Source organism: Sebastes fasciatus, chromosome 12 (assembly GCF_043250625.1).
Source record: "Sebastes fasciatus isolate fSebFas1 chromosome 12, fSebFas1.pri, whole genome shotgun sequence".
NCBI classification, from domain to species: Eukaryota; Metazoa; Chordata; class Actinopteri; order Perciformes; family Sebastidae; genus Sebastes; species Sebastes fasciatus.
In genome coordinates this window covers 16,623,781-16,649,173 of record NC_133806.1, presented here as the reverse complement: position 1 = coordinate 16,649,173, position 25,393 = coordinate 16,623,781, and the positions used below count along the sequence as shown (strand labels likewise).

At 44.4% G+C, this 25,393-nt stretch overlaps 1 protein-coding gene across 2 annotated transcripts in view; it reads right to left on the bottom strand.

The window, feature by feature from the left end:
• efna4 (ephrin A4) overlaps positions 1-25,393 on the bottom strand; it is a 34,837-nt gene that overhangs the window by 7,577 nt on the left and 1,867 nt on the right. The window contains exons 1-3 of one of the 2 annotated variants that reach the window (XM_074653604.1): positions 8,450-8,742; positions 6,080-6,378; positions 1,039-1,107 (exon numbers count right to left, since the gene is read on the bottom strand). In XM_074653604.1, coding sequence (XP_074509705.1) covers positions 1,039-1,107; positions 6,080-6,378; positions 8,450-8,559 — 478 coding nt within the window. In that variant the 5' untranslated portion in view covers positions 8,560-8,742. Of the gene's footprint in view, positions 1-1,038; positions 1,108-6,079; positions 6,379-8,449; positions 8,743-25,393 lie in introns of those variants that run through there. The other variant, XM_074653603.1, reaches the window with a different exon arrangement.

The following is a 25,393-nucleotide window of genomic DNA, read 5'->3' as shown; positions in this document are numbered from 1 at the left end:
TTCTAATTAATGACAGCAGGATAATTAACATTTTAAAAAAAGTCATCAGCCTTCACTCTGGTAATAACGCAGCAAATTACTCCCCGTCTCGCGCCGGAACAGTGATGGCATTTAGGAATTCATTTGAGACGGATGGGGCTCTTTTTATTCCGGTTTTTATTTTTTTTTTCCCCTTTGTACAAAAGTGACATGAATTTAATCAAGGCGGCGCGGATTGGGAGGTATTCTGTTAGACGACGTGGAGGAATTTTAGTGAGTGGGTCTCATACACACTCACACACTCACACACTCACACACACACGCACGCACAACCTCGCGACCAGCTTTCCTGGAAAAAAATGTGTTGGTTCAGCCTGGGACAGCACGACGAGCCCCCTGCAGATAGCACTGGGATGGGAACTGGGACAGACGTCTCAGAGCCGCATATGAGGGGGCAGACACAGACACGCAAAGGCCCCATGCAGGAACATGGTCATACATGCAGAAACGCTCACACACACACACACACCAACTGTACAGGGATTCCCACAGTGGCTACTGGGCAACATTCCCAACCGGAATGGGCAGCTCACTGGACTGGAAGACTAACATTACTCCAGGCGTGCTCTGGATTAGATCAACTCTGGGAATTTCACACAGGGACCAGAGAGAGATGGAGAGTTGGAGATTGAGGGAGACAAGGAGGTAAAAAAAAAAAAAAAAAGAATAAGTAGGATGGAGTGAGAGGAGAGAGAGAGAACTAATGCCTAAAAAAGCCCTCAATCCAATTAGGTTTAAAAGGCAACGTGGAGTGGAGAGTCTCATCTTACAAGGTTAAAGATAATGCAAGATTCTGAAGGGTAAAAGATGTTTCCTTCATAAAAGTGGAGAATTAGAGCATTACAGTTGTTCAGAAAAAGAGAGCAGGAATAGTAGTGTGGGTGAGGAGCGGCACTCTAAACATCGGGCCCTGGTAGTAGAGATGAGAGAGGAGTCTCTTGGCGTACAAAGGGGGGGAATATGAAAGGAGGAAGAGATAAAAAAGAGGAGTGTACTCACTGGGCTCGCAGCACACGGTGACACGCAACTTCATACATGGCAGAGGAGGGCCTTCATCTGCGGGTAGAGCTAGAAAGAAACAACGAGAGAGATTTAAATATGCTGCTTACCTATTAAACCCAACAAACGGTTAGTATTCAAAACATGCTAAACGTGTCAAATAAAAAAAAGGGAAAGAATGAAATCTTTCCATCTCTTTGAGAACTCTCTTGGCACTTCTTGAAGAATTCTTATGACAAGAAAAGCTAAAGAGCAGCGAGGTTGTTTTTTCCGTTTCAACAGCTCATACAATGATATCGATATAAAGAATAACACCGTCTCCCCGTGTCACAGAGACTAACATACTTCACAATTATCTGCACGGCTAAATAAAAACAATAAAATACCCGATTGAGAGCGCGACCATAAAAAAATGCAACTGCTGCGATATCAATACTGATCACGGCTCACGGGGGAAAACAGGCAAACATCAGCTGCATTACCTGTCAGATGAGCATTGCTTTTACAAAACAAATCTGTCTGGAAACTGCAGTTTAAAAGGGCTTTATATCTGAATTATTCACAAACAGATGCTAACTCAACAGGGGCCCACCACACAAGCTGAGTGTATGATGGCTAACAGTCTGTCTCACTTTGTATCTGTAATTTCGACTGATGAGATACAGCACAGGATGGCAGTGGGGCTGTGTTAGAAAGGCGCCATCTACGGTGGCTGAGAGAGCTCAACTCACACACACACAAAATAAGCTTTTTGACAGCTCATATATCAGATGAAGAGAATATGCAGCAAATAAATGAAACAAGCAAAGAGAGGAGCAGTTTCACCAAAATAACAGAAAGTACGAGAGAAATGCTGTAATTCGTACGCAGCACAACGAATGTGAGTTCCAACACTGCACAAGTTTACAGGGGAAACTAAAAACTGATCACCACTCGTCAGTGATGTTGGAAGATCAGCTAATCAAGTTTATACCAGTTTGACAAAACAAATCTTAAGTTAATGTCCAAAGGTTGAAGATCCGGAAAAAGCTAGTAGACCTTGAGTTAAAGTCCCTCCATTCAAAACTCAGTTTTGCTTATTGGTACTTCACTTGGATGGTTTGACCTTTAATGTGCAGAATGATGTATGTGCGCTGAGATTGACACTAGAAGGATGTTCCCATGTTACCTTGCATGGCAGCTGGATTCTCGTGATGTCACGACATCAGGAGAGAATCGCGGGTTCACATATCACATGAAAAATCCATCTGGTCAGGCTTCAAGTAATGCGTTTGCGTCACGGACCAATCAGCATCCTGTGAGGAGCTACTGGCAGCTATACGGGCGTGGCTTAGGTGTGTGAGACGACATGGAGAGGCGATTGTTCGTTCGAAACAACAATGGTTATATCAGAACTGGAGAGTATTTCTTCATTGAAAGAAGAGCAAAGAACGGCACTGAAGGCTTTTCTCGATAGGAGATATGTTTTCGCTCTTCTCCCGACTGGCTTCAGCAACAGTTTGATTGACAGATGGTTCATCCCTACCAAGTATTTTTTGAAAGTGCCTGCTCTTTTCCAAACAGTTTCCAATGACAGATGGTCTCAGATGGTTCGGTGTAACAAACCATCTGGCGGGTCAGGTTAATACTATTTTAAATCTGAGAGAAACGGCTAGCAGCTAGTGACCTGAGACGACACCCACCTGTCACTCAAAGTGGCCATACCCTTAATTATGCCTAACTTTAAGCCTTGATATAATTTAAATGGGTGAGTTCTATAAAAAGTCATCCCCCGTACAGTTGTCATGAACGGGTATATTAGCTATAGAGACCAAAAACGTTTTTTTTGTAACATGTTTATTCTGTTGTAAAGTTGGGCATTTTAACATGGGGGGGGGGGGGGTCTATGGGGATTAACTGGCTTTTGGAGCCAGCCTCAAGTGGACGTTTGAGGAACTGCAGTTTTTGGCACTTCCGCGATGGCCTCATTTCTCGGCACCGGAGGTTGCCGCTGTGAATAACCATATTAGAAAAATCATTATTCAAAGTGGAGTATTCTTAAAACATGTCTTGAGAAGATCTGTTTTTATCAAACTGCTATTTGTAAACTTAATATTTATTTTAGTTTCAACAATGTGATCGCATAACTTAGTGTTTTGCCTTTGACTAATTACTAGTGCATTCTTCAGTTTGAAGTGTCCTCTGGAAACATTGCTCCTCACATGGTTCTATGTTATGAGCAGCTGACCATCAGAGGATGTCAAGGTGTTTCCTGTTTGTGGGGATCCAGACATGGAGAAGCAGCGGGCGTAGGTCAGTGGGTCAGGCAGAGACCCAGAGACCCAGAGACAGTAGTGGGCTGTCAGTGTCACAGTCTGTGGGAGTCGTAGAGTAGAGCTGAGCCCGGCTCAGACTGAGCCAACTAATGCCATTAGTGTTTCTAATACTATTGTAGTGTTCTCCCAGGCTAATGCCATTATACTGTCTCCAGTGCCGCGGGCCCATTCAGCACGCGGACCCCGGAGCCAGACATTTGGACCAACTTTACGCCTTATCTTTGATGTGGACAAAACACACACAATTGCTCTGAGCCCGATGTGGCCCGACCAGGGGGGGGGAGACACCCATTGTTGCTTTTCTCTGAACTGGCCTGAACAACCACAATAGCCCAGTGTGTGTGTGTGTACATATATACATGTGTGTGTGTGTTAGTGTGTGTGTGGAAGCACTCTCTCATGCCCTCACAATGCTCCATTGTCCTTTGAACCGCAACAGTAATTTATGTAAAGATTCTTTCTCTTCGTCTCATCCATCCCTTTTGTTGCTCTCCCTTTTCTTTCTCCAGTGTGGACTCCTCTCATCCGGCCTCTCTCGTCCCCCCCTCCCCCCTTCCTGTACTGTCAGACTGTGTCCATCTTTTGCTCTTTCTCTCCCTCTGTCACTCCTCCACGCTTCTCTACCTCCGTCTGCCTTTTTTTTCTCCTCTCCTCACTGTCGTCCCGTATTGATCTCCATTTCTTCCTCCTACACTTTGCGGTCCCTCTCTGTCTCTTTGTTGTCAGCCGTCCATACCATGCTTTCACTTGACTCTTTCATTCTCTGCCTTGTTTCATGTCCTCCCCCTCTTGGTTGGACTGACACAAGTTGTAAAAAAGTAAGAAAAAAAGAGCAGATTTTACAGCCACTAAGCCATCTTCTGTGTCTCTCCCTCCCTTTTGTCCCTCCAGTGGTTTGAAATAAATGAGTGAGATGAGAGGAGCACAGGAGAGTGTAATGGGGAAAGAAGAAAACCATCACTAAAGTTGTGTACCAGCCTACAGGTTTAAGAAAACATCAAATTAATGTCATTCAGCGGGAATATATGGAAAACATTATTAATGCTACGAGCTGCAGTTTCCTAACACTCAAAGCCTCGTATAAAACACACTCAACCCTTTCATCCCTTAACATGTGGGGCTGCCTGGCCACCACTTCCTCCAACACAGGTGTGTATGCACCGTCTGTTGAACTGTAGCATCAAATATTTACATCTATTCTTTTTTTGGGCTGTTATACTTGGCTTCCAGTGTGTGGAACCTGAAGCCAATATTCATTGCTTCAATAGAATAGACATTTCTTACAAGACATTAAGTGACACCTTTTAGCCACGTATTGAACCTTAATACTTTTTGAGAAAGGGGGGGAAATTACTGTTGACGTAGGGCTGTCAAAGTTAACGCGATAACGCGTTAAAGCGAATTTATTTTAAGGCCACTCATTTCTTTAACGCATTCACACAACTTGCGATTTTACGAGCGTAGCTGGCTCAGTTTTAGAGTGGAGATGCTGACATCATATGAAACTAGAAAACGTAAAGAATCCATTGGTACCAACCATGTCATGCCAGCTTGTCACTAAGGAGGTTAATTACGCTTCAAACTTATGCTAAATTGGTGAGAAAAAAACTGTCATGGCCATTTTCAAAGGGTTCCTTTGACCTCTGACCTCAAATATGTAAATGAAAATGGGTTCTCTGGGTACCCACGAGTCTCCCCTTTACAGATATGCCTACTTTATGATAATCACATGCAGTTTGGGGCAAGTCATAGTCAAGTCAGCACACTGACACACTGACAGCTGTTGTTGCCTGTTGGGCTGCAGTTTGCCATGTTATGATTGGAGCATATTTTTCATGCTAAATGCAGTACCTGTGAGGGTTTCTGGATGATATTTTTTATTGTTTTGTGTTGTTAATTGATTTTCACTAATTAATATATACATACATTTGTATAAAGCAGCATATTTGCCCATTCCCTTGTTGATAAGAGTATTAAATACTTGACAAATCTCCCTTTATGGTACATTTTGAACAGAGAAAAATGTATGATTAATTTGCTATTAATCGCAATTAACTATTTTAATCAATTGACAGACCTAGCGTAACTATAAATCAATTAATAAGTATTATCAATAAGAAGTCCTGATCAAGCAGATTATCTGAGTCTTTGGTGTTTAACTCCAAGAGTTAGGGTTATCTAAGGGTAGGATGTTACGCAATTCTGTTTTTAAAGCTTGAACTTCGATTTTTGCTTACCAAGTCATGACCATTTAATATTATACAATAATATATAATACTTACAATTTCAATCCAAGTTTTCAAGGGCTTGAGGTCATTTTCAAGCAAAACATCACGTAGATCCAGCTTCTTAATTGTAAGGATATTCCACTTTTCTTTGCCTTATGTGATTATAAACCGAAAATCTTTGAGTATTTGACCATTGGTTGGAGCAAAAGAGCAATTTGGAGATGTCATCTTTGGTTTTTAGGAAATTGTGATGGGCATTTTTCACTATTTTTTTTATATTTCATAGACAATTTATGGATTCCTTCAGAAAATGGTCCACAGATTAATCGATAATCAAAATAATTTGCAGCCCTAACCAACCAAAATGTGTCCTGATCAAACCAGAAAATCCAGGATTTTTTTTGACTGTATAAAGCTTTTGTATGGCTGCTTGTTTAAAAATTTAAAAACTGATTCATTCAGAAGTTAGGCACAGAAACACACAGATCCTCTACTCACAGCTGTAGTAGTAGTGGCGCCCTGGCAGGAACTCAAACCCCAGCGAGAAGGGGGTGAACCTCTGGATCTTCTCAGAGAAGCGCACCGGTCCAAACGGAGCGAAGGGGTCGTTACACTCCCACCTCTTGATGGCTCCTCTGGTCTCCACGCAGCCTTGGAAGAAGGTCTCTACCACCAGGTAGAGGGCCAGCGTCTCCGGCTGCCCGGGGCCCTGGGCCCCAATGTTGGGGTAGTGTGGGCAGTAGATGTCCAGGTAGTCATTCAGATTCACCTGGACGGACAGATCTCCTGCTGTTAACCTGAAGGGAGGAACGACAACGACATTAATATTTCACTTAACGATTACAGAGTAATACATGACTGAAGGGGAGAGAGAGGCGGTGATTAAACACAGACTGAGAGAAAGGAGACGGATGACAGGTATTCCATAATCTCTGTGTGCCTGGAGGAACGTGGATAGTTACAGCAGATGGATAGTTCATCAATATTACACATAACGATTACAGGAGGTGATAAAGCAAAGTTGTGCAGGTCTTAAAGAATGTTTTACAATTTGATATATCACAATGATACGACTGCATTTCCAGCGAGGGAGCCGTGTTGAGCGAGAGCAACAATTCCTCATATGCTAATTAAGACCATTGAGAGGAGTTGAGTGTAAAATAAACTCGACTCCCTCCCTGTGCTTCCCGCTCTCCCACCACACAGCACGGATTCACACACACAGGAGGAGCGTGCAAACTTATGCGGACGTGCATGCGCATGCACAGCCACGTCTTCAGTCAAGGTTGAGTGGCTTTAGGCATAACAACAACTCTGGACAAGACAGCATCATTAGAACAGAAGAGCTGCATAATGCATGCTCCTTTAGACTGCAGATTCTGACTTCCTGTCAGCTGCGGTATAAAGAGTTCCCTGTGTACAAGCTAATACGGGGGGAAGAGAAGATGTGAGAAAGATTGAGGGAAGTCGATGTAGGACGACGTAAATTCAACATGAAGAAATCACAAGACTTTGTATGAATCACAACAGCGTGAAGAGACAAAGCAGGAGACGATAAATGAGGAGAGAAATGTGTGTGACAAATGGAGGGAAGGGGATGTGAGTGATGGAGTGACACGAGGCGAGGCCCAGAGGAAGACAGATGGAGAGACTGATGAAAAGAGAGATGTTGAGACAGGGTTAGAGCAGAGAGATGGAACACATAAAAAAAATGAATAAGAAAGCCAGAAGAAGTTGGATGAACAGGTGAAAAAGAGAAGAAAGTAAAGTGTTTTAATTAGCGACCCCAGAGAGTCTGAGTGCAGACACACAGAGAGGAGCACAACGGAGTGGAAGAAAGAGAGAGGAGACGGACTTTAATTGGGCTCCTCTTCGCATGGAGCGCAGGAGGAAAAGAATGAGGGGCAGAGTTTGGCTTGGGCAGAAGGTTCAGGTCCATCAGTGGGAGTCTTTATAGAGGGGTGACAGAGCGGAGGAGAGAGGAAGGGAGTGCTGGGAGTCAGCGAAGGGGAACATGGGAGGGAAAAGGAGCGCGGAATGGGGTTGGGGGGGAGGACGGCGGAGTAGTCTTAAGTTAAGTAGGCGGACAGAGAAGAGACCAAACGAATAAACGAGAGGAAGAATGAGTGCAGAGAAAAGAGAGGAGGAGGAGCTGATGAAAAACTGAAATGAAACGGATAGACGTGACAAGGAAGCAGGAGACCGAGATGGGCCGGCGAATCTGCAGAGAGGGTGTCAAAGATGGATGGAGCAGTGAGAGGAGGAATGACAAGAAGAAGGGGTGCATATTGCACCGCACGACTGAAATAAAAGAAATTTTCAAATGTGGGCGCCATTTCTCAGTGAGATAATGGAGCGGAAAAGTGTGAGTGTGTGTGTTTGTCGTGGCGTGGATGCAGGTGAGACCCTGGAGGCAGGTCTCACCAAAAGCCGCTTCCTGCTCAATAGCCTTGCGCGCAGAATTGGCGATCTATCAACGCGACAGGACACCATCGATCGGGATCCCTCGCTCAGGACACACACACACACACACACACGCTCTCCCCCTCCTGATCAATATCCCCTCTGGGAATGTGTGTGTGTGGCCACGTCCCGATAGCTCTATTACCTGCGTGTGCTAATTACAGCCGAACAAAGGGGGACTTGATTGTCTGGTTAAGGGAACACAAAAGCACATAAGCCGGTGTGAGCACACCTACGCACACACACAGCAGCCCTACCTGTGGTGCTTGCTGAGGCTTCTCCGAGTCAGAGAGATGTTTACTTAGGTGCACCAGCTGTGGAAGTGTGTGCGCGCGCATGTGCGTATGTAAGAATAGACGTGTGCTGTGTCAACATGCTGGACCCCCTGCTATGCATGTCATTCACCTCAAGCTTCGTCTGCACTGCTCAGGTCTCGTTTCCCCCCGATCTGCATTCCTCCTCACCCTCGATCTCCTCCCTCGTCTTTCCCCACTTTTGGATGACATCCCCCCCATCTACTGCTTCAGAAGGCTGCTCTCTCCCTCCTATTTCTGAATCCTCTCTATCCTACATTACCACTCCTTCCTCCCACAAGCCTCCCAACCTCGGCCATATGCACGCCAGCAATTACAGAGACGGTGTGCTCTACTGATGTCAAACTGTCAGCCCTCTTTCTATCCTCTTCCTCTTCCTTCCTCCCCATTCCCTCTATCTCTCTCTCTCTCTCTCTCTCTCTCTGGCCCTGGTAGGCTCGGGTACGCCCTAATTACACCCAGCATCCAACCCCTCCTGCCAGCCACCATGCAGCAGAGTGGTGACAGCACAGGGGCATCATGGGAGCACCGAAGGGGCTGTGGGTGTAAAAAGAACAGGAGTGCTGGAGCAGCCTATCAGCGGGGGGGAATCCTCTGGATGCGGAGGAGGAGGTTTGGTTTGGTCCAGTGCTGGAGCAGCAGAGGGGAGAGGGCAAAGACACGGAGCAGCACACACACCCACACATGTGCATTTGAGCACATGTGGGCGTGAATGCACACACACACACACACACAGACATGAAAGCACACCAGGAGAATAAAACATGCTCTATCCCTCATGCCAGAGGGTGATCGGTGACACCCTTCTGAGGACTGGTGCAAGCTCTTGGCTGATAAAGAAAACTCTCGCTGAGGAGCAGAATCAAACGCAACATGCTGGGCTCTTCAGTGGGGAACTTGAAAAGGCTAACATTTATCCTTTTTATAATTGCAGGAAATCACATTCAGAATTCAAAAAATGAACATACCCGATGTCCTCCCCGATGTGTGTCCATGCTAACGTGCGTGCACACAGAAGCATATACACACGTGTGTGTGTGTGTGTGTGTGTGTGTGTGTGTCTGTGTGTGCAGCTTTAATGAAATGCAGGGGGATGACTGTGGCAGAGACCTTTGATCCTTTAATATGAGAGAATAATTAAAGGAGCAACAATCCCACAACACGGCTTCAGGAATACAGAGCAGATACTCGATCACGCAGAGCAGCTGCGTACTATGCATACTGAATACACTTGGGCACTTAACGCATGTACAGCACATAAACATGGCGGCTACAGATATTCTTCTACAATGAAAATGCTAATAACACGCTTACAATGTGCTGTGCATCCCGAATGAATGTATACTGTAGGTTTTAATAAACACTTTCATGCTCGTGACGGAACGATAACAAGCCCACAGTAAAAAGTCTGTCGCGGTGGCGACGGGAGGCCGAGAGGCTTGGTGGAGCCGCAGTTCTTCCGTGGTCAGTCACAGCGGGGTGATCGCTAACTCGGCTCACTATGCTGACTGGGCACAGCGCGCTGTGGTCACTGTGAACCTTGGCTGGGCATAGCATGAGCTTTAGCCTCTATGGCGGTTGCTGCTGTAGTAACACTTCTGGTGAAATGGATTGGGAGGATCTTTGGTGACTTTGTGAAATGGTATTGTTGTTTTTTTCAGTTGTGGTGTAGCAGATGGGTGCGGTTTTGGCGCGCAATGACAGATGAGTAAATGTCAGGTGAGTCATTACTCTCAATGAATAAAACAACATCAACTTTCACATACTGATTGCCTTTGTATTCCAGGTGTCACGGTTGTGTTTTGTTAATCCAACCAGTCACAATGACGAAATCGCAGACCGAAACCAAATCATTTGTACGGAATTTCTGCGATCAGAGAATAGCTCTCACATTGAGTTTCATTCTGGTGAACTTTTGACACAAAACTGCTGACCAACTGCAAACTCACCACTGCTAACCTTTGTGTGGCTAGCAGTGGTGTCACGAGAGGGTGGAGTTAAGTATTAGATTAAGGCATTTCTAGGCGACCAAAAAAGGTTATAATTAACTTTCATGAACTGAAAACACACTGTGAAAGGGTTAAAGTTTTAAGACGAAAACACAGACAACTCTCAGACCGGACAACGCCGTGGTAGCGACCTGTCAATCACAAGGTAGCCAGGCCCTAAAGCATACTCTACTTTATGGTCTATTCGACTCTAAATGAGACAATAACTTACTAAATGAACATCATGCTGTATTAAAGAAGACTTGAAACTAGCTATTGAGACCATAAACTCATGTTTACAATGTTTACTGAGGTAATAAATCAAGTGAGAAGTAGGCTCATTTTCTCATAGACTTCTATACAATCAGACTTCTTTAGGCAACCAGAGGAGTCGCCCCCTGCTGGCTGTTAGAAAGAATGCAGGTTTAAGGCACTTCCAAACATTTCTCAACACAGGTTTAACTAGAGAAGGACAGAATAACACCTAAACAACAATACATTTTGATGCTTGGCAGGTGAATAAAACCAGACTTTGGAAGCCTTTTATGGTAAAAAAAACAAACATCTGTGCTGTACTGTGGGGAATAATTGATGGAATGTATGAGAGAAGTTTATGACACAGAGAGCCCAAAGAGAGTAGAGGAGGAAAGAGGGAACGAGGCAGAACTAAAGAGAGAGACATTCTTTCCTTGAGCGTCAGTGACCTCCTGCTCCACAGGCTACCTCGTCTTGGAAGAAAAGGAATCATACACCTGTAGTGCTTCACCCATGAGTCAGACAATGAGAGAGACTTCATCTACTCAATACTGACTGCACCATTTCCAAGAATCTGCGTGGCTCAAATATTTTTTGTTCCCCATTTCCTGTCTCTTGCTCGTTCTTTCTCCGTCTGCGCGGATGTAAATCGGAGCAGACTCATGCACCCCCCCTCCCCCACCTACCCTCTATGAACTGCACCCCCCTTCACGCCCACACTAAGACCATGCTGTGTCCAGGGCCTAAACACCAATGTTGTGTCTAACCTGGTGCTTACTCCCCTCAACGCGCACAAACAAGGACTTTACCCCCCACCTCTGACCATCTGGGGCCCCCCCGCCACCCTGCCCGCCCAGCTGGCCCGAAATATCCCTTCCCCGTCCCTCCCTCCGATCTCACACCGTCAACGCTCGGCAGACGACGTCTCTTTAGATTGTCAGTGTCACCAAACTGTGTGGTGATGACGGTGATCAACCGCTCCTCGCCGAGAGGAAAGAAGGACTTATATTAAGGGGAACAAGCTGTTGCTCTTTATCTACTCTTTCCTGTTTGGTATGCCTGTGTGTGTGTGTGTGTGTGTTTCCTTCAAGGTCAGCAGGAAGTGTATTTCCCCGCTATGCCAAACCTTTTGCTTTCTTTTCTATGACTCCTAATCTCAGAATGTGGATGGTATGCGTACTTCCCTCCTCCCTTTTCCCCCCTCTTCCATCTCCATTTGCTCAAGTGTGTGGTTTTTCTTTACATGCAAGCACACACAGATGATATGCATTAAGATGTGGGGGAAGCCCTGCTGCCATCAGACGAACCGAACGCCTCTCTGCCCTCAGAAGGGTAGAAGGATAAGAGCGCACACACACATTGCACAGCAATATGAATTTGGTGCATAAGCGTTGGCAATTGTGTGTGTGTGTGTGTGTGTGTGTGTGTGTGTATGTATAGCCTAAGATGAAGTGATTGGATGCACTTTTCTTGCCCTGCAGGCTCCATTAAATGACCAGGAGGCACCGGCCATTCAAACTGTACGGATCAGCAACACACACACACACACCTGCTGCTTTGAGCCCGGAGGGATTCTCAGCCTCAGGTAAAGACAGACCCTATTTTCTGCCTGTTATGGCATAGGTCGTCCTCTGTGTGTGTGTGTGTGTGTGTGTGTGTGTCCATTCTGCGGGACTCAGCAGCACAACAGGATGTATAGCTACGGCCGTCAGAGCTGAGGCAAATTGCATGATTCGGGCCCACAGGACCCATCAGTATGGAGGCCAATCCATCGGAACCATTTTGATACGGCTGCAGGTCTGCAGAAGCCATCATCTCCCCCCTTTGTGGCAGAGCTCTGTCATGCATAGGCACCGCTCCACACCGTGTGTGGTCCGGCCTGATCCTGAAATAAGCTTTCCAGCGACTTTTCCGGGGAGGTATGAAATTACTGTCCACAATATAAATGGACGAGAGTGCAGCCTCGCAGTCTACGGCATCGTTTTTCTTTTTCACCGCTTGACCAAAAGACACTGCAAATGTTGCCTCACTATGCCCACCAGCAGCTGTAAGTGTTGTGATCTGACTCTCACCTGCTCTGCGTGGAAGGTGGCCGCACTTGAAAGAGGAGCGTGAGGCGAAAAAAGGGGCACGAAGAAGAGTTTCAGCTCTCACGCAGAGAGGAGTGGAAAGTGTGCGGCAAAAAGAAATGAGCCTAGGCGAGAGCGGAGTGCACGTACGGCGAGGGGTGTGCGAGGGGGTAAATAAGGTCAGACGTGCCGTTGCCAGGACAACAACCAATCCGGAGCTGGGATTGGTGCCAAGCCAATGCCCCACCCATCCATCCATCCTTCGCTCCATCCGTCTTTTTTCCCTGCATCCCTCTGTCGGACAGCCTAAACCTCAGAGTAATGAGTGCTCTCCATGTTTCTGCAGTCTAAATGGAGCTGCAGTGTAAATACAGGGCTGATCTGTACAGGTGCCAGGCTCGGATACATAAACCTGAATATAGCTACAGTACCTCACCGCTCAGACACCCGACAGGACGGACGGAGAGGGGGAGAGGAAGACAGTGACAGGGATGATGGGTGGACACAAAAAAGCCATGATTCAAACTCTTTATGAAATCTATCAAAGTGTATTGCTACAAAGTGGCAGCTGGGCTGATCCACTGTGTCAACATCATTTATCTCATGTTTATGTGCCAACTTTGCTGTTTGGGCCCTTCAGCTCTGCACACAGTGTCAGAGCAGATAAGTCTAGCTAAATAAAGGGTGTTGTCAAATTAATGTTAACTTTGAAGTAAATAACCCACAAAGGTCTGCCATATTGGGTTCATGCCAGTAGAGCAGGTGGTGTATGGCTGAGGGGGAACTGGGCCATCTTGTTTCTATTGATTCTAAACAAACATATAAAGGAATGTAATACTGAGACAAAAGTAATTGTCAACCGGCTTTAGACTGTAGGACGGAAAATATTTTTTTTTCCAAGCAAAAATTCTCTAGTTACGGCTTCCCAAATATGATGATTTGCATCTTTTCTGTGCTTTATATCATTAGAGATTGAATATCTTTGGGATTTAAGATGATAAAATGATACAATAATGAAATTATAAAAACTTGAAAAGGGAAATTTCATACCCTAAACAATTAATCAGACAAGCAGATTAATCGATAAAAACAATCATTAGTTGCAGCTAGAGGTGAGAATCACCAGAGGCCCCACGATACAATATTATCACGATACTTACGTCATGATACGATCTTATCGTGAGTTTAAAGATATTTGCGATATTCTGAGTATTGTGATAAGATATAAATGTGATATATTGCGATTTATTAACTCTTTTCAAGTGCAAATTATGCAGTTTGTCAACATCTGTTTTATCTAATAAGATGCAGTTTTCACTGCGTTCATCTCAGAGTTTTCATTCTCATATCTTCAGTGGTGGAATTTAAGTACATTTACTCAAGTACTGTCCTTAAGTACAATTTTTACTTGAGTATTTTCATTTTATGCTACTTCATACTTCTACTGCACTACATTTTGGAAACCAATATTGTACTTTTTAATCCACTACATTTATTTGACAACATTAGTTACTAACTACTTCACAGATTCAGATGATTAATATATAATCAACTAATATGATGTATTATTATAGGTTAAGCCATCCAGCAGTATATAAAGTAGTTGAAATTAGCTCCACCTTTACAAGCTGCAACATTAGTGATGAAAACATTAATGCATCAACAATTACAATCCAGTGATATAATATATATGATTCTGAAATGGGACATACTTACTTTTGGTACTTTTTGATGCTAAAACGTTTGTACTTATCGCTTGAGTAAAATATTGAATGCAGGACTTTTACTTGTAGCAGAGTATTTTTACAATGTGGTATTGCTACTTTTACTGAAGTAAAAGATTTGAGTACTTCTTCCACCACAGCATATCTTGAGGTCAGAGGTCAAGGGACTCCTTTGAAAATGGCCAGGACAGTTTTTTCTCGCCAAAATGTATCGTAACTTTGGAGCATTATCTAGCGTTCTTCACGACAAGAAAACATGACATGGTTGGTAACAATCGATTACTAGTATCTTCACTCTAGCTTTAAGACTAAGAGCCCACTATAACCTCTGAAAGACAGAATAGTGGCCGGGCTGCGGATGAGGAGGTTAATAGTGTATATTATAAAAGATCAACACTTGACGTCCCTGCATCAATACAATATTCCCACACAAAATATAGTTTCAATTTGTCAACTCGTCTGTCTTTGTCTGCATCTTTATGTTTTTATAAATTATGAGTTTTTGTTTTCTCTTCAATTCACAAAAAGTGTTGTTCTTTATTTTACGGCGAAAATGAATGACCACTTTGCAGCTGTCATTTGCTTTACAGACTCGTACTAAAGAACGGCTTGACAGACTTCTTTTTTACACAACAAATGCTGCTAATTGGCATTCAACCAAATACGACCCGTCTTTGTAGCAGTGTTTGTAATGATGATAAATCAGTAAAGAGTTTTTCCATGAGACACATAATACACCACATAATAAACTGTTTTAATAGAAAGTTGCGTTTTGATTTCTTTAAAAAAGTTATTTTATGTTCTTATTCCTTTCTTACAGAGTCCTCTGGTCTTAACAGTAAGTATACGCTCTGCACCCTCATCTATTATATTAACTATACTTAACTACACTTATGTCTCAGGTCTTTCAGCGAGGCCCACCTGTGTAAGTGGGTTAAGGAGGACATGCGAGCAACACCCCTTAAAACACACACACACACACACACACACATTTACTCGAGATGCACTCTTCACTAAAGGGTGCTCGCAAAGCAAATACACTCAGCCAATAAATCAGACTTGGCTTTGAGAATCCATCATTTACTAAGTGGGTCACACTTCTGATGCCGTAGACACTCTTTCCTTCCCATTCTCGCGCTCTGTTTTTGTCTCTCGCACCATGATGCGAAGGTCAATGCTGGATAGGCAACACATAGACTATTCATCCCAGGTGTGCTTCCCCTCTGTGTCTGATTATTTGCTGGTTGTTAGTGGTGAAATAGCCCGTTGGAGGGATGGAGATGTCCTTCAGTCACTCACACACAGTTAAGACATGTCAAGGAAACCTGCCCTAATACTGAATTATTTAAACAGAGAGAAGGAGAAGATGGAGAGAGAGAGATTGGGGAGGCACATGCGTTGAGGAGTAAATAGAGTAAGCTGACCGCTTCCTGTCCTTCTGACTCCTGGTGAACTTATCTAAAAACTTCTATACTTGGTTTCACGCCCATCTGCTTTCTTTCAACCCCATCTTCAGCAGGTCTCATTTCCTCCCCCCGTCAGTGTGCCTACACCTTCTCGTCCTCTCTTCCCTCCGTTCTTCACCCACTTCGTCCTCCCTCCCCACTCCGTCTTTTTTCTCTGTTTATCTAAGCACTTTCACGGTCACTGCTTTGGAATCCCAGGAGTCTAAACTGGCCCCCCCTCTATCCCTCCCTCGCAGCCGATCCATGCTTCTCTCTCCCTCTCCATCTTTCTCCGTCACAACGGTTAAGATTCATATCGCTGTGTGCATCGGGGGTATGGAAGGTCCCCCTTATTCCCCCTCAAGGCAGCCAGCTTTGTCCTGTTCTAGTCACGCACAGCCACCCACCGCCACCGCCACGCCCCCGCCCTCACACGCATATTCACACCAGAGGTAGGACACTGATGTCTAATACCAATCGTCTCAAAAAGAGACTAGAAATTAAATTGAGACTTTTTAACAAAATCCGTCCGTTTGGCTTCAAGGCTGTATGTTATTTATAAACTCAATACAGCAGCTCCAGTACATTAGCCTATCCATTGCTTTGCAGCGTGTGAAATTAAATCCATGCTTTTTAACATTTGGGCTGATATGAGTGGACGCCATTCTCTGCCGCCTCAAGGCCGGATGCCCCCTGAGTTTCTTAGAGAGGCCAGTTCCACAACGCCGACGAAGGGTTCAGACACAATAAGAAGGAAGGAGGGGGGGCTGGATTTAGGAGCACAGGGGGAAGGAAGTGGTGAGGGTCAAGAGGAGAGGTGCAGACGGCAGTCTGACATAGTGCTAACAACACAGCCTGACGCTGGACTGGGATTAACTGATTAATTTGGGATTAAAAATGACTGGGCGCGACTTTAAGTAATGAACCACAATGACCCGAAATTACAAGATTGACAGTCAGGAGATACAGTACAGTGTGGGCGAGTGTTTTCCACTGTAAATCCGCTGCAAAGTAAGCACAAAAACCCCACTTGTTTAGGCATTCAGTATCTACCTCTGATGAAGAACAACACCGCTCCCAACTCTGTGCTGAAAGAAAATCCATCAGGGAACCTCCTTGAATGTAAAAAAAATATAATGAGTAAGGGATTTTCTGACTTTCATGACTAGGCATTTGTCACCGGGTGTATTTTTTGGGAGAATGCTGCTGATTAATTCCACAATCATAAACACGCAGCTTCTGCTCCTGTGTTTTGAGAAAGCGCGCCGCGTACGAGAACTCCATTTCCAGCTGAATAGGAGAGCAATGAGATTCATGAGTTCCCGTGCTACAAGGCCACAGCTATAGAGATTTGGGACAAGGCTATTTCCCCCCTCTTCCATTCAGCACAACATTACCGCCACTACTACTCCGGATGCTCTCAGACTGTGAATTACAGCCATCTGATCATTTCTGATGAATATAACAAAACATGCTTTTGGACAGTGACAGAGAGCAATTCATCAAAAAATGAGTTTACATAAAAAAATATGTAAAAAAATAAACGTAATCAACTTAGCCCCGTGGAAAGGTAGGCTATTTGTACAGTACGTGCTCCCCTACTCTGCATACTAACGTGTCAGCAGCCTGTCAGCGTAGTAGTAGATGGTACCTTATAGCATCCCACAAAAGCAATAACATATGCACCATACTGCGCTCATCTAGCCGCACAACTGCAGGTTGATCAAAGAACTAATTCTGGAGGAAAAAAAAAAAGTCTACATTCCTCATAAATAAAAGATTTGATTGGAACAAAATGTTAAAGGAAAAAAAGGGGCAGAAAAAAGAACAAGGAAGTAGAGAGAAAAAATAGCAGTCAGAGTACCAGGAGACAGGGATCAAGCTGCGCATTACTGCACAGCCGGAGATCATGTGGTACTGGTTATTGCTACAAAAATAACACATCCAAATATGCTGGCACACACACACACACACACTCACACACACACACACACACACACACACTCATATCTCATCATCTTACTGTAAGCCTCAAAAAAATATGAGCGCAGGCATGTTTGGATAAGCACACGATCCCACATTCCATTCATATTTTGACCTTTTTTTTTACCCGTAACGAGACTGTAATTTTACAACATGCATACACAATATGCTTAGTCAACACACACACTAACCAGGAAGCAGTGTCAGGTCTAAATGGGGGTGTGATTCCTACCCGGGCTCTCCCCAGAGTCCGAGCAGCCCCGTGTGCGAGTGTGTATGCAGGCAGGGCGATGCTACTATTGGTAGTGTGTGTCTGTACCACACCTGTACACGAGCCTGCGTCACCGAGTGTGTGTGTGCGTGAGTACAGAGGGAGGGGAGAGAGAGAGAGGGGGGGTTGCTCCTCCTCACGCCTGCTTGTGACAGTGATAGTAATTCCTGCTGACATCCTTTCTTCCCTCTCTCCCTCTCTCCCTCTCACCTCATCCCTCCATCCCTGGGGGCCTTCCCGAGCTGTTTTGGGAGTTGAAATCTGTTGACTCTTTCCCTACCATCCTCTCCTTAACGCATTCTCCATCCCTCGCTCCCTCCACTGCAGGTCTAATGTTTTTTATAATCTCTGGGGGGCTGACGAGAAAAAAGGGAAGCAGAGGGGGAGCGTGTATATTCGTATGTGGTGTGTGTGGTATGTCAGCCCCAAAAAGAAACAAGAGAAGAGGAATGTGTGTGTTTCACATCACTGGGGGCTGGAAAGTAGGCTGTGCTGCCATACTTCTGGGAGGCAATGGCAAAATAATATTAGTTTTTTGTTCCAACCCGTGGAAAAGTCGCCCAAAAAAAAAAATCATACAGTAGTATTCAAAATATCTTTGTCATGTGATCCGTCTCCTCTGGAAATCACAAAGCGCAGGTGTTTTTTAGGAACTGGGAATATAGCTGACAAAAAGTGTTTCTTGAAGCGCATTTTATGAGAAGGTAATTCTGATAAGCTTTCTAAAAAGGTACCATACACAAAAGTTATACACCCCCTACACACACACACACACACACTCATGTTCACACCCCCTTCAAGTATTTTTATCTAAGCATCTCTTTGTTGTGTCTAGATAAAGTGTAGTGGAGGTGTGCTTTTCTAGCAGGTTTATTAGTCCATAAAGTTTGTTCTGGTGTGAAGACGGCCGTTCCTATTTCTCCTCTTGAGTTGTTAGTTAAACCCAGTGACATACTAGGACTGTGTATTGGTGTCATGATACAGGGGTTACGATTTAATATATTGCGATACTGTAAGCAAGACGATATATTGTGATTTTTTAAATCTAATTTTAAACTGTCATAGTATAAAGAACACACCATCATATGCATAAAATCTGAGTAAACAAAAAGTGGGATCTACATTTATTACAGTCCCTGTAACATCCATCATCATAGCACTACTTTGAGAGGGCGTGTATCTCTGCAAATGAAATCAAGTATTGACTGAGTTAATCTTTGTATGTAGACGATTGATGAAAAATCAATATAGTGTTTTTGAGAATCAATATAGTATCACAAAACATAGTATCACTCTGTATTTTCGATATTATCTTACGCCCTATGGCATACTGAATCATTTAAAGTTAACGGATATGCATATTAAACACAATCCAAAATTGCACAAGTAGGTCACATGGACACCTTAGCACTGTGTCTCAAAATCTGTGGCTTGTAAGACGGAAATCAGATTTTTAAAGACAAGATTCTCGAGGGTTTCGCTTAAAAAAAATGTAGAAAATTAATGTTCTTTCCTTCCTGGCTGCGAACAACAGGGCTCATGTAGTGACCAAAACTAAAGTAAACCATCGCACACCACGTGACCTGTAACAATATAAATCATTCATATCGTTCATATAAATAACAAGTGTTTCTTCACAGGCTTCATCAGGTTTGATGAGTAAAATCAGACATTCACATCCAAAAACATGGAAGGAAAACTACCACCACTATTGTACTGATGAACATTATCTATGGACAACACACAGGCTAAGTAAAGAGAGCTTTCGGAGTGACTATGTCCTTAAGCACCTTTGAAGACTTGATGTATATGATGGCGAACATGTCTCAGTGTCCTCCTGGCAGCGAGGAGCTTGTATGCTACAATAATCCAGGTTCCTGCTACAGCCTTTTGCTCTGCCTGGGTCAATACTAATTCAATTTCTGTCTCAGGGAATTCCCAGGTTGCCTCTTGGCAGGATTTCTGAGCCGAGTGGAAGAGCGTTGTGCGAGGTTATATGTACTTGAGAGTGTGCGTCTGTCTGCCTGCCAGTGCGTGCATGTGTGTGTGTGTGAAATTCTATAAATGCACGTTGGCTAAACAACCGGCAGATTGTGTTATTTTGTTTCCCACATTTGGAGTTTACATATTCTCACGCCACAATTTAATTGCTGTTTTTGTGTGTCAGAAACACACAGTTGGCCCCGACACCTACAACAATGCCAGCTCATTGTGTGCCATGAATGAATGAATGAATGAGTGAATGCGCTCCCGCTCGGTGCTCACCAACCGCCCTTTAACCACCATAACCACCCTCTTCACACACATACGCCACAGCAGCCATTTTGTGCCAGAGCCAGGGCTGCGCCGTGCCAACGGAGCGGCAGACGACACCGAAACCTCATTTCATTCCACAGCTGTTCCGCGCCACTTTGGAAAACGGTCGTACGATACAACTTATTACAGCTTAATGCAACCTAATATTGATGTATGTGTGTACACAGGGCGGTGCGGGGGGAGAGAAATTGGGAAAGAGATGGGTCCATATGCAGTGTGGCGATAATGCGAGGAGCCCGGCGATAATAATCTGGGTGTTAAATTGGTATCGATTGACTAAATATCCTGACCAGGAGGAGAGAGCGGCCATTCCTTCATGCTTGTACACCGTGTCTGCTCCGAGCTGCACTGTGACTATCTGATCCATTTTAATACAGACATCCTCACCGCTAGGCCTCCGCCTAAAACCTCATTTTCAACACAGTGTGCTTGAATCTCCCTGCGTGTGTGTATCTCCGCTTTCAATTCCGTTGCAAAGATTATTTTTGTGGTGAAACTTTTATGTTGGTTTCACTCAACACTAAACAGTCAAAAAATGGAGAATTACTGATGTCACACAGATACACGCACAGTTGGTAGTCACCTGTAAAGATTCACTTCACAAAATGTGACACTCTGGAGCAAAAGACATGGTTGCACAATACTCTATCTGCATGCCAGCCCAATGCCTCACCTTTAAAAAAAAAAAACAACCGAGGCAATAACATGCCTTTTCCCTCCAACACTTCAGTCACACCTAAAAATCAACTAACGAGTGGAAACGAAACAATGACCTACTTAGACGAGAGGCCGGCGCAGCGGTTGGTAAATGTTCCCACAGTCGCACGCTGGAATTGAGAGTTTTTTCCAGTCAAAGCCACTTTCACTACTTTGCTGTGAGCGGAAAAGAAATCTTGTAAAACCTTGTAAAAAAACATGAATCATGTACGAGATCACAAACGAATTGAAACTTGTGTGTGTGTGTTTTAATAGGGCTGGGCATCCTGGTGCATTTCTGGGTTTTGTTTTTCCAGAAATTTATCACACTCGATCTCTTCTAGAGGAAGCAAAACCAGCAGGTCAGTTCCAAAAGCACACTTACACACACACACACACACACCTCTAACAGAGCTATTGTTCCACTGAGATGAACTTCAACCAAACAACAATGTCACCAAATGTCAATTCACAGGCGCCTGCGAGTCACTAAAATCACTGCCTCGCATTGTTTTCCGACAGAGATGAAGAAGCCCGAGTGTACACAAAGTTAACTCATCCGCAGTTTACCTCCAGATAATACACTCAATACCACAAACAAACAGACAAAGCACATTTACGGGAGACAGATAAGGTACACAATGACACATCTCTGGATCTACGCAGACCACAGCGCGGCAGCGAGGGAGACAATAGGCATTGACACAGAAAAGGAGGGAGACATTGATACAGTTAGATGACAGATGAGGAGAGGGAGAGACGTGGAGAGAGAGAGAGAGAGCGAGAGAGAGAGAGAGAGAGAGAGAGAGAGAGAGGGGAGAGAGATAGCTTTGTTAGTAGGACAGGGAATAAAGTGGTAATTACCTCACTGTGGGTTTGTTGATTATAGTTCAGCCAGGTTCTCCATGTTAATCATTTACCAGGGGAAGACAGAGATTAGTACAGAGACAGACACAGAGACAGACACAGAGAGGAGAGATAGCAGGCACTGTGAGAAATACATTCATTTGCAGGAATAGACATACACACACACACACGGGTGAAGAAATAATAAAAAATAAATAAAATAAGAAATCAGTCTGGAGGTGCAATCATCTCCTCTGACAAGACACAATTACAGACGCTCGCTGCTTTCACTTTACTGTACACTGCATGTGTGTCTGCTCGCCCACTGATCATGTGTGTGTGTGTGTGTGTGTGTGTGTCTGAAGGTATGGCATGCAGAATGTGATTTACTTTGGTATTTAAACTAGATCATTCATGAGTGCACACAGAGGGAAATGATGCATAAACAGAGCAGAGATTACACGGAAGACTTATGAGGGCTGCTTTCAATAAAGATACAGAGGAAACCAATACAAATATTCATCTCCTCACGCAACCGTTTAAACATGCTTCACTGGCTCGGAGCTCGCCCTGAGCTGTTGTCAGAGGAGGGGAGAGAGACACCGGCAGCAAGAAAGAGAGAGAGAGAGAGAGAGAGTTCAGAGGGCTCTGGTGTAAATGCTTTAAAGGTCTGTGTCCAAACTTGCAGAGCGAGTTCCAGTGTGAGCAAGAGATAAAGATATAGGTTAAGAGAAATTGGTTATAATATTCCTATTGTGTGGCATCTCTCTATGTAGAAGACTTCTCTCTAATTGACACCCAGTTAATCCACAGCTCTGCAAAAGAAAGACTGACAACAAGAGTTTGAGCTGCAATCCAGAGGAACTGTTGCAACAAGTTCCCTTCCTGCCATGTCGGATAAGAGGGAAAGCAATAGTAGAGGTATGAGCCAAGAAAACCAAGGGCAAGTCAGAGGACAGGGGGAATGGAGTAGCTGATTTAAAGGTTCAGGTTGGGATGACATTTATTCTTGTTCCAGATGTACGAGCAGAACATATATGGGTGGCAAAAGCCTCTTTCAAGCCAAAAAAAATCCTTAAAGTTCTGGTGTGAACTTCCTGACAAATCCTGAGTGAATTAATGAGAATGAATGTAGCACAAGAAGCACACACTGTTGTTTTCAGCAAATAGGCTGGTCAACTTATTTGGTTTTAAAGCCCACCGTGGGCACAGAGGAGGGGGCTGAATATACCAATAAACTAGTCTCAGCTTGCTATTCAGGGGAGAGCTGATACTGTCAGCACACTCAAAGCTTAGAGCACCGCGGTTATAACATTTTACTAACCTTTAACTGCTCCAGGAAGTAAAAAAATAATTTCCCCTCTAATAAGGAACTATCGCTCTGAGAGAAACGCCGTTATAAAAGCGAGAACGGTCGTAAACGCCGCTCATGAAAAATCATAAAAGGGCGATGGAACCACTTGAGCCCCGCAATGAAAGCGAGGGCCAGGGTATCTTTGATTCCACGATGTTCGATGCTGACCCCGCAGTCGAGTCTCTCACTTCCATTTCAGAGCTCCAATCTGGAGGGTGCTAAATGTGTGCTGGTTAAAGTGCTTCGCCGAGCCTTTGTTACAGCCGTATTAGCCAGCGAAGAGCAGAGCAACAAGGCCCTTCAGTCTCCACTTCACTGCCCCTGCTTCATTAAAACCATAAATCTAGATGTCGAAAGAAAAGGTGACGGCCAGAGAATGTCTTCTGTCATCCGTATTAAAGAGGGGTTGGATCGGTCGCCGGCTACAGTTATGTTATATACGAGCTAAGCCTTTAATGTAATGCCTGTAACGGCAGTTTTTTGTGTCAGCGATGGCAGGAACAATTAATTATCTACATCGTCAACATTCACAATGAAGGTTGAACCAATGAAAATGAGCACAAACAACATTCTGCTAATATGTTCCAATAAATTTAAGATATTCAAACCTACATTAATTGATTTTGAAAAACACAACATCGACATATTAGCTTGTAAAGTTGTGGTGTTAGCAGTAAGCAAACGTGCTAACACCACATGTCCAACAAGCCGTGTTTCCGGCAGTGGCAACCTGGGGTTGTGTCTAGAGGTTAGGCATTGACCTCTAATAGTTATGGTTAGGATAGGTTGTCGGGCAGCAAGTTTTGCGAGAGTTTTCATACGTTTTTGCAACTTGTAGGTTACGTTCTAGACACGACCGCAACCAGGTCAAAGTCCAAAATTCACTCTCTTCTAACACCGAATTCACACCAGGTAGCGGCGATATGCGGCTCGCCGCAATAATTACATTTCGCTGCAGCCACGAGTCGTATTCATGTGTTTTTAGGTGGGAATAAATTCTTTGTAACATAGGTCAACGTGTCACAGGAGTCACAGGATCTGTTTACTGATAGACTGCAGGTATTCTCTGGCCGCACTTCACCGCTAAGAGTTAAACTTTCTCCAACTTTTAGTTTGGCAGATGCAGCTCGCTGAGATTGGGAGCGGCTGCCGCAGTCAGTGCATGGCAGCTCGCCGCAGGCCGCACTTCGCCACTGCTCTGGTGTGAATTCGGCGTAAGGCCAATATTTGTTCTGTTTTGTTTCCCACCAACATCTGAGGGATATATCTGGCTCTCTAACTGCTCAATGCTCCACTAGTCGCTAACTGCTGTTTGGTGTTGACCAGGTAGCTTATGAGGCTTTATCAGAGCTATTTCGCCACAAACAACGGTGATGAAAAGTTACCGCCTCTTAAACCAAAACAATGAGCTGAAAGATGCTAAAACGCTCCGTAGAGCTGAGAGAAACCGCAGAGGCGGATAATAACTCACTGTGGGTTTGTCACCAAGAGGAAATCCTTTCACATAACACATAATAATCTGGTCTATTGTTAACTGATTGGAGCATCTTTAAGAAATGAGACAGTTAAGAATAATAGCTGAAGTTCAAAATATGACAACTTTGAGGAGAAATAAACAAGAAGCCAAAATGTGGTTATTTTGTGATCTCGAGTGCCCTGAGTGGAGTCCTGGAACTTGCAGTGCAGCGTCATGCCAACCAAAAGCATCGCTCTCCTCCTGTCCCTGCGCTCCTTTTCCCTCGCCAGGCTACATTTACAGGCCTCAGGACAACCTGGCTGGCTGGCTGGCAGCTAATAGAAAATATGGTATGGGAAAATGACAGAGGCTCAACTAATCACACCGCCAATATCCATCACTGGGCAGGAGGGAGTCGTGAGAGATAAAGGAGAGCGGAGGAGGAGGAGGAGGAGGAGGGGGGAGTGCAGACAAAAAAATGAAAAGGAGAGCGGGATGTAACAAGGGAGGTAATCAAGAGTGAGTAGAGGAGAGGAGAGGAGAAGAGAGGAGAGGAGAGGAATGAAAAAGGAGTCCTAGCGGTAAACCCAGGGGATTGTGGACCGGGTGCAACATCACGGCTCCGCTGATAG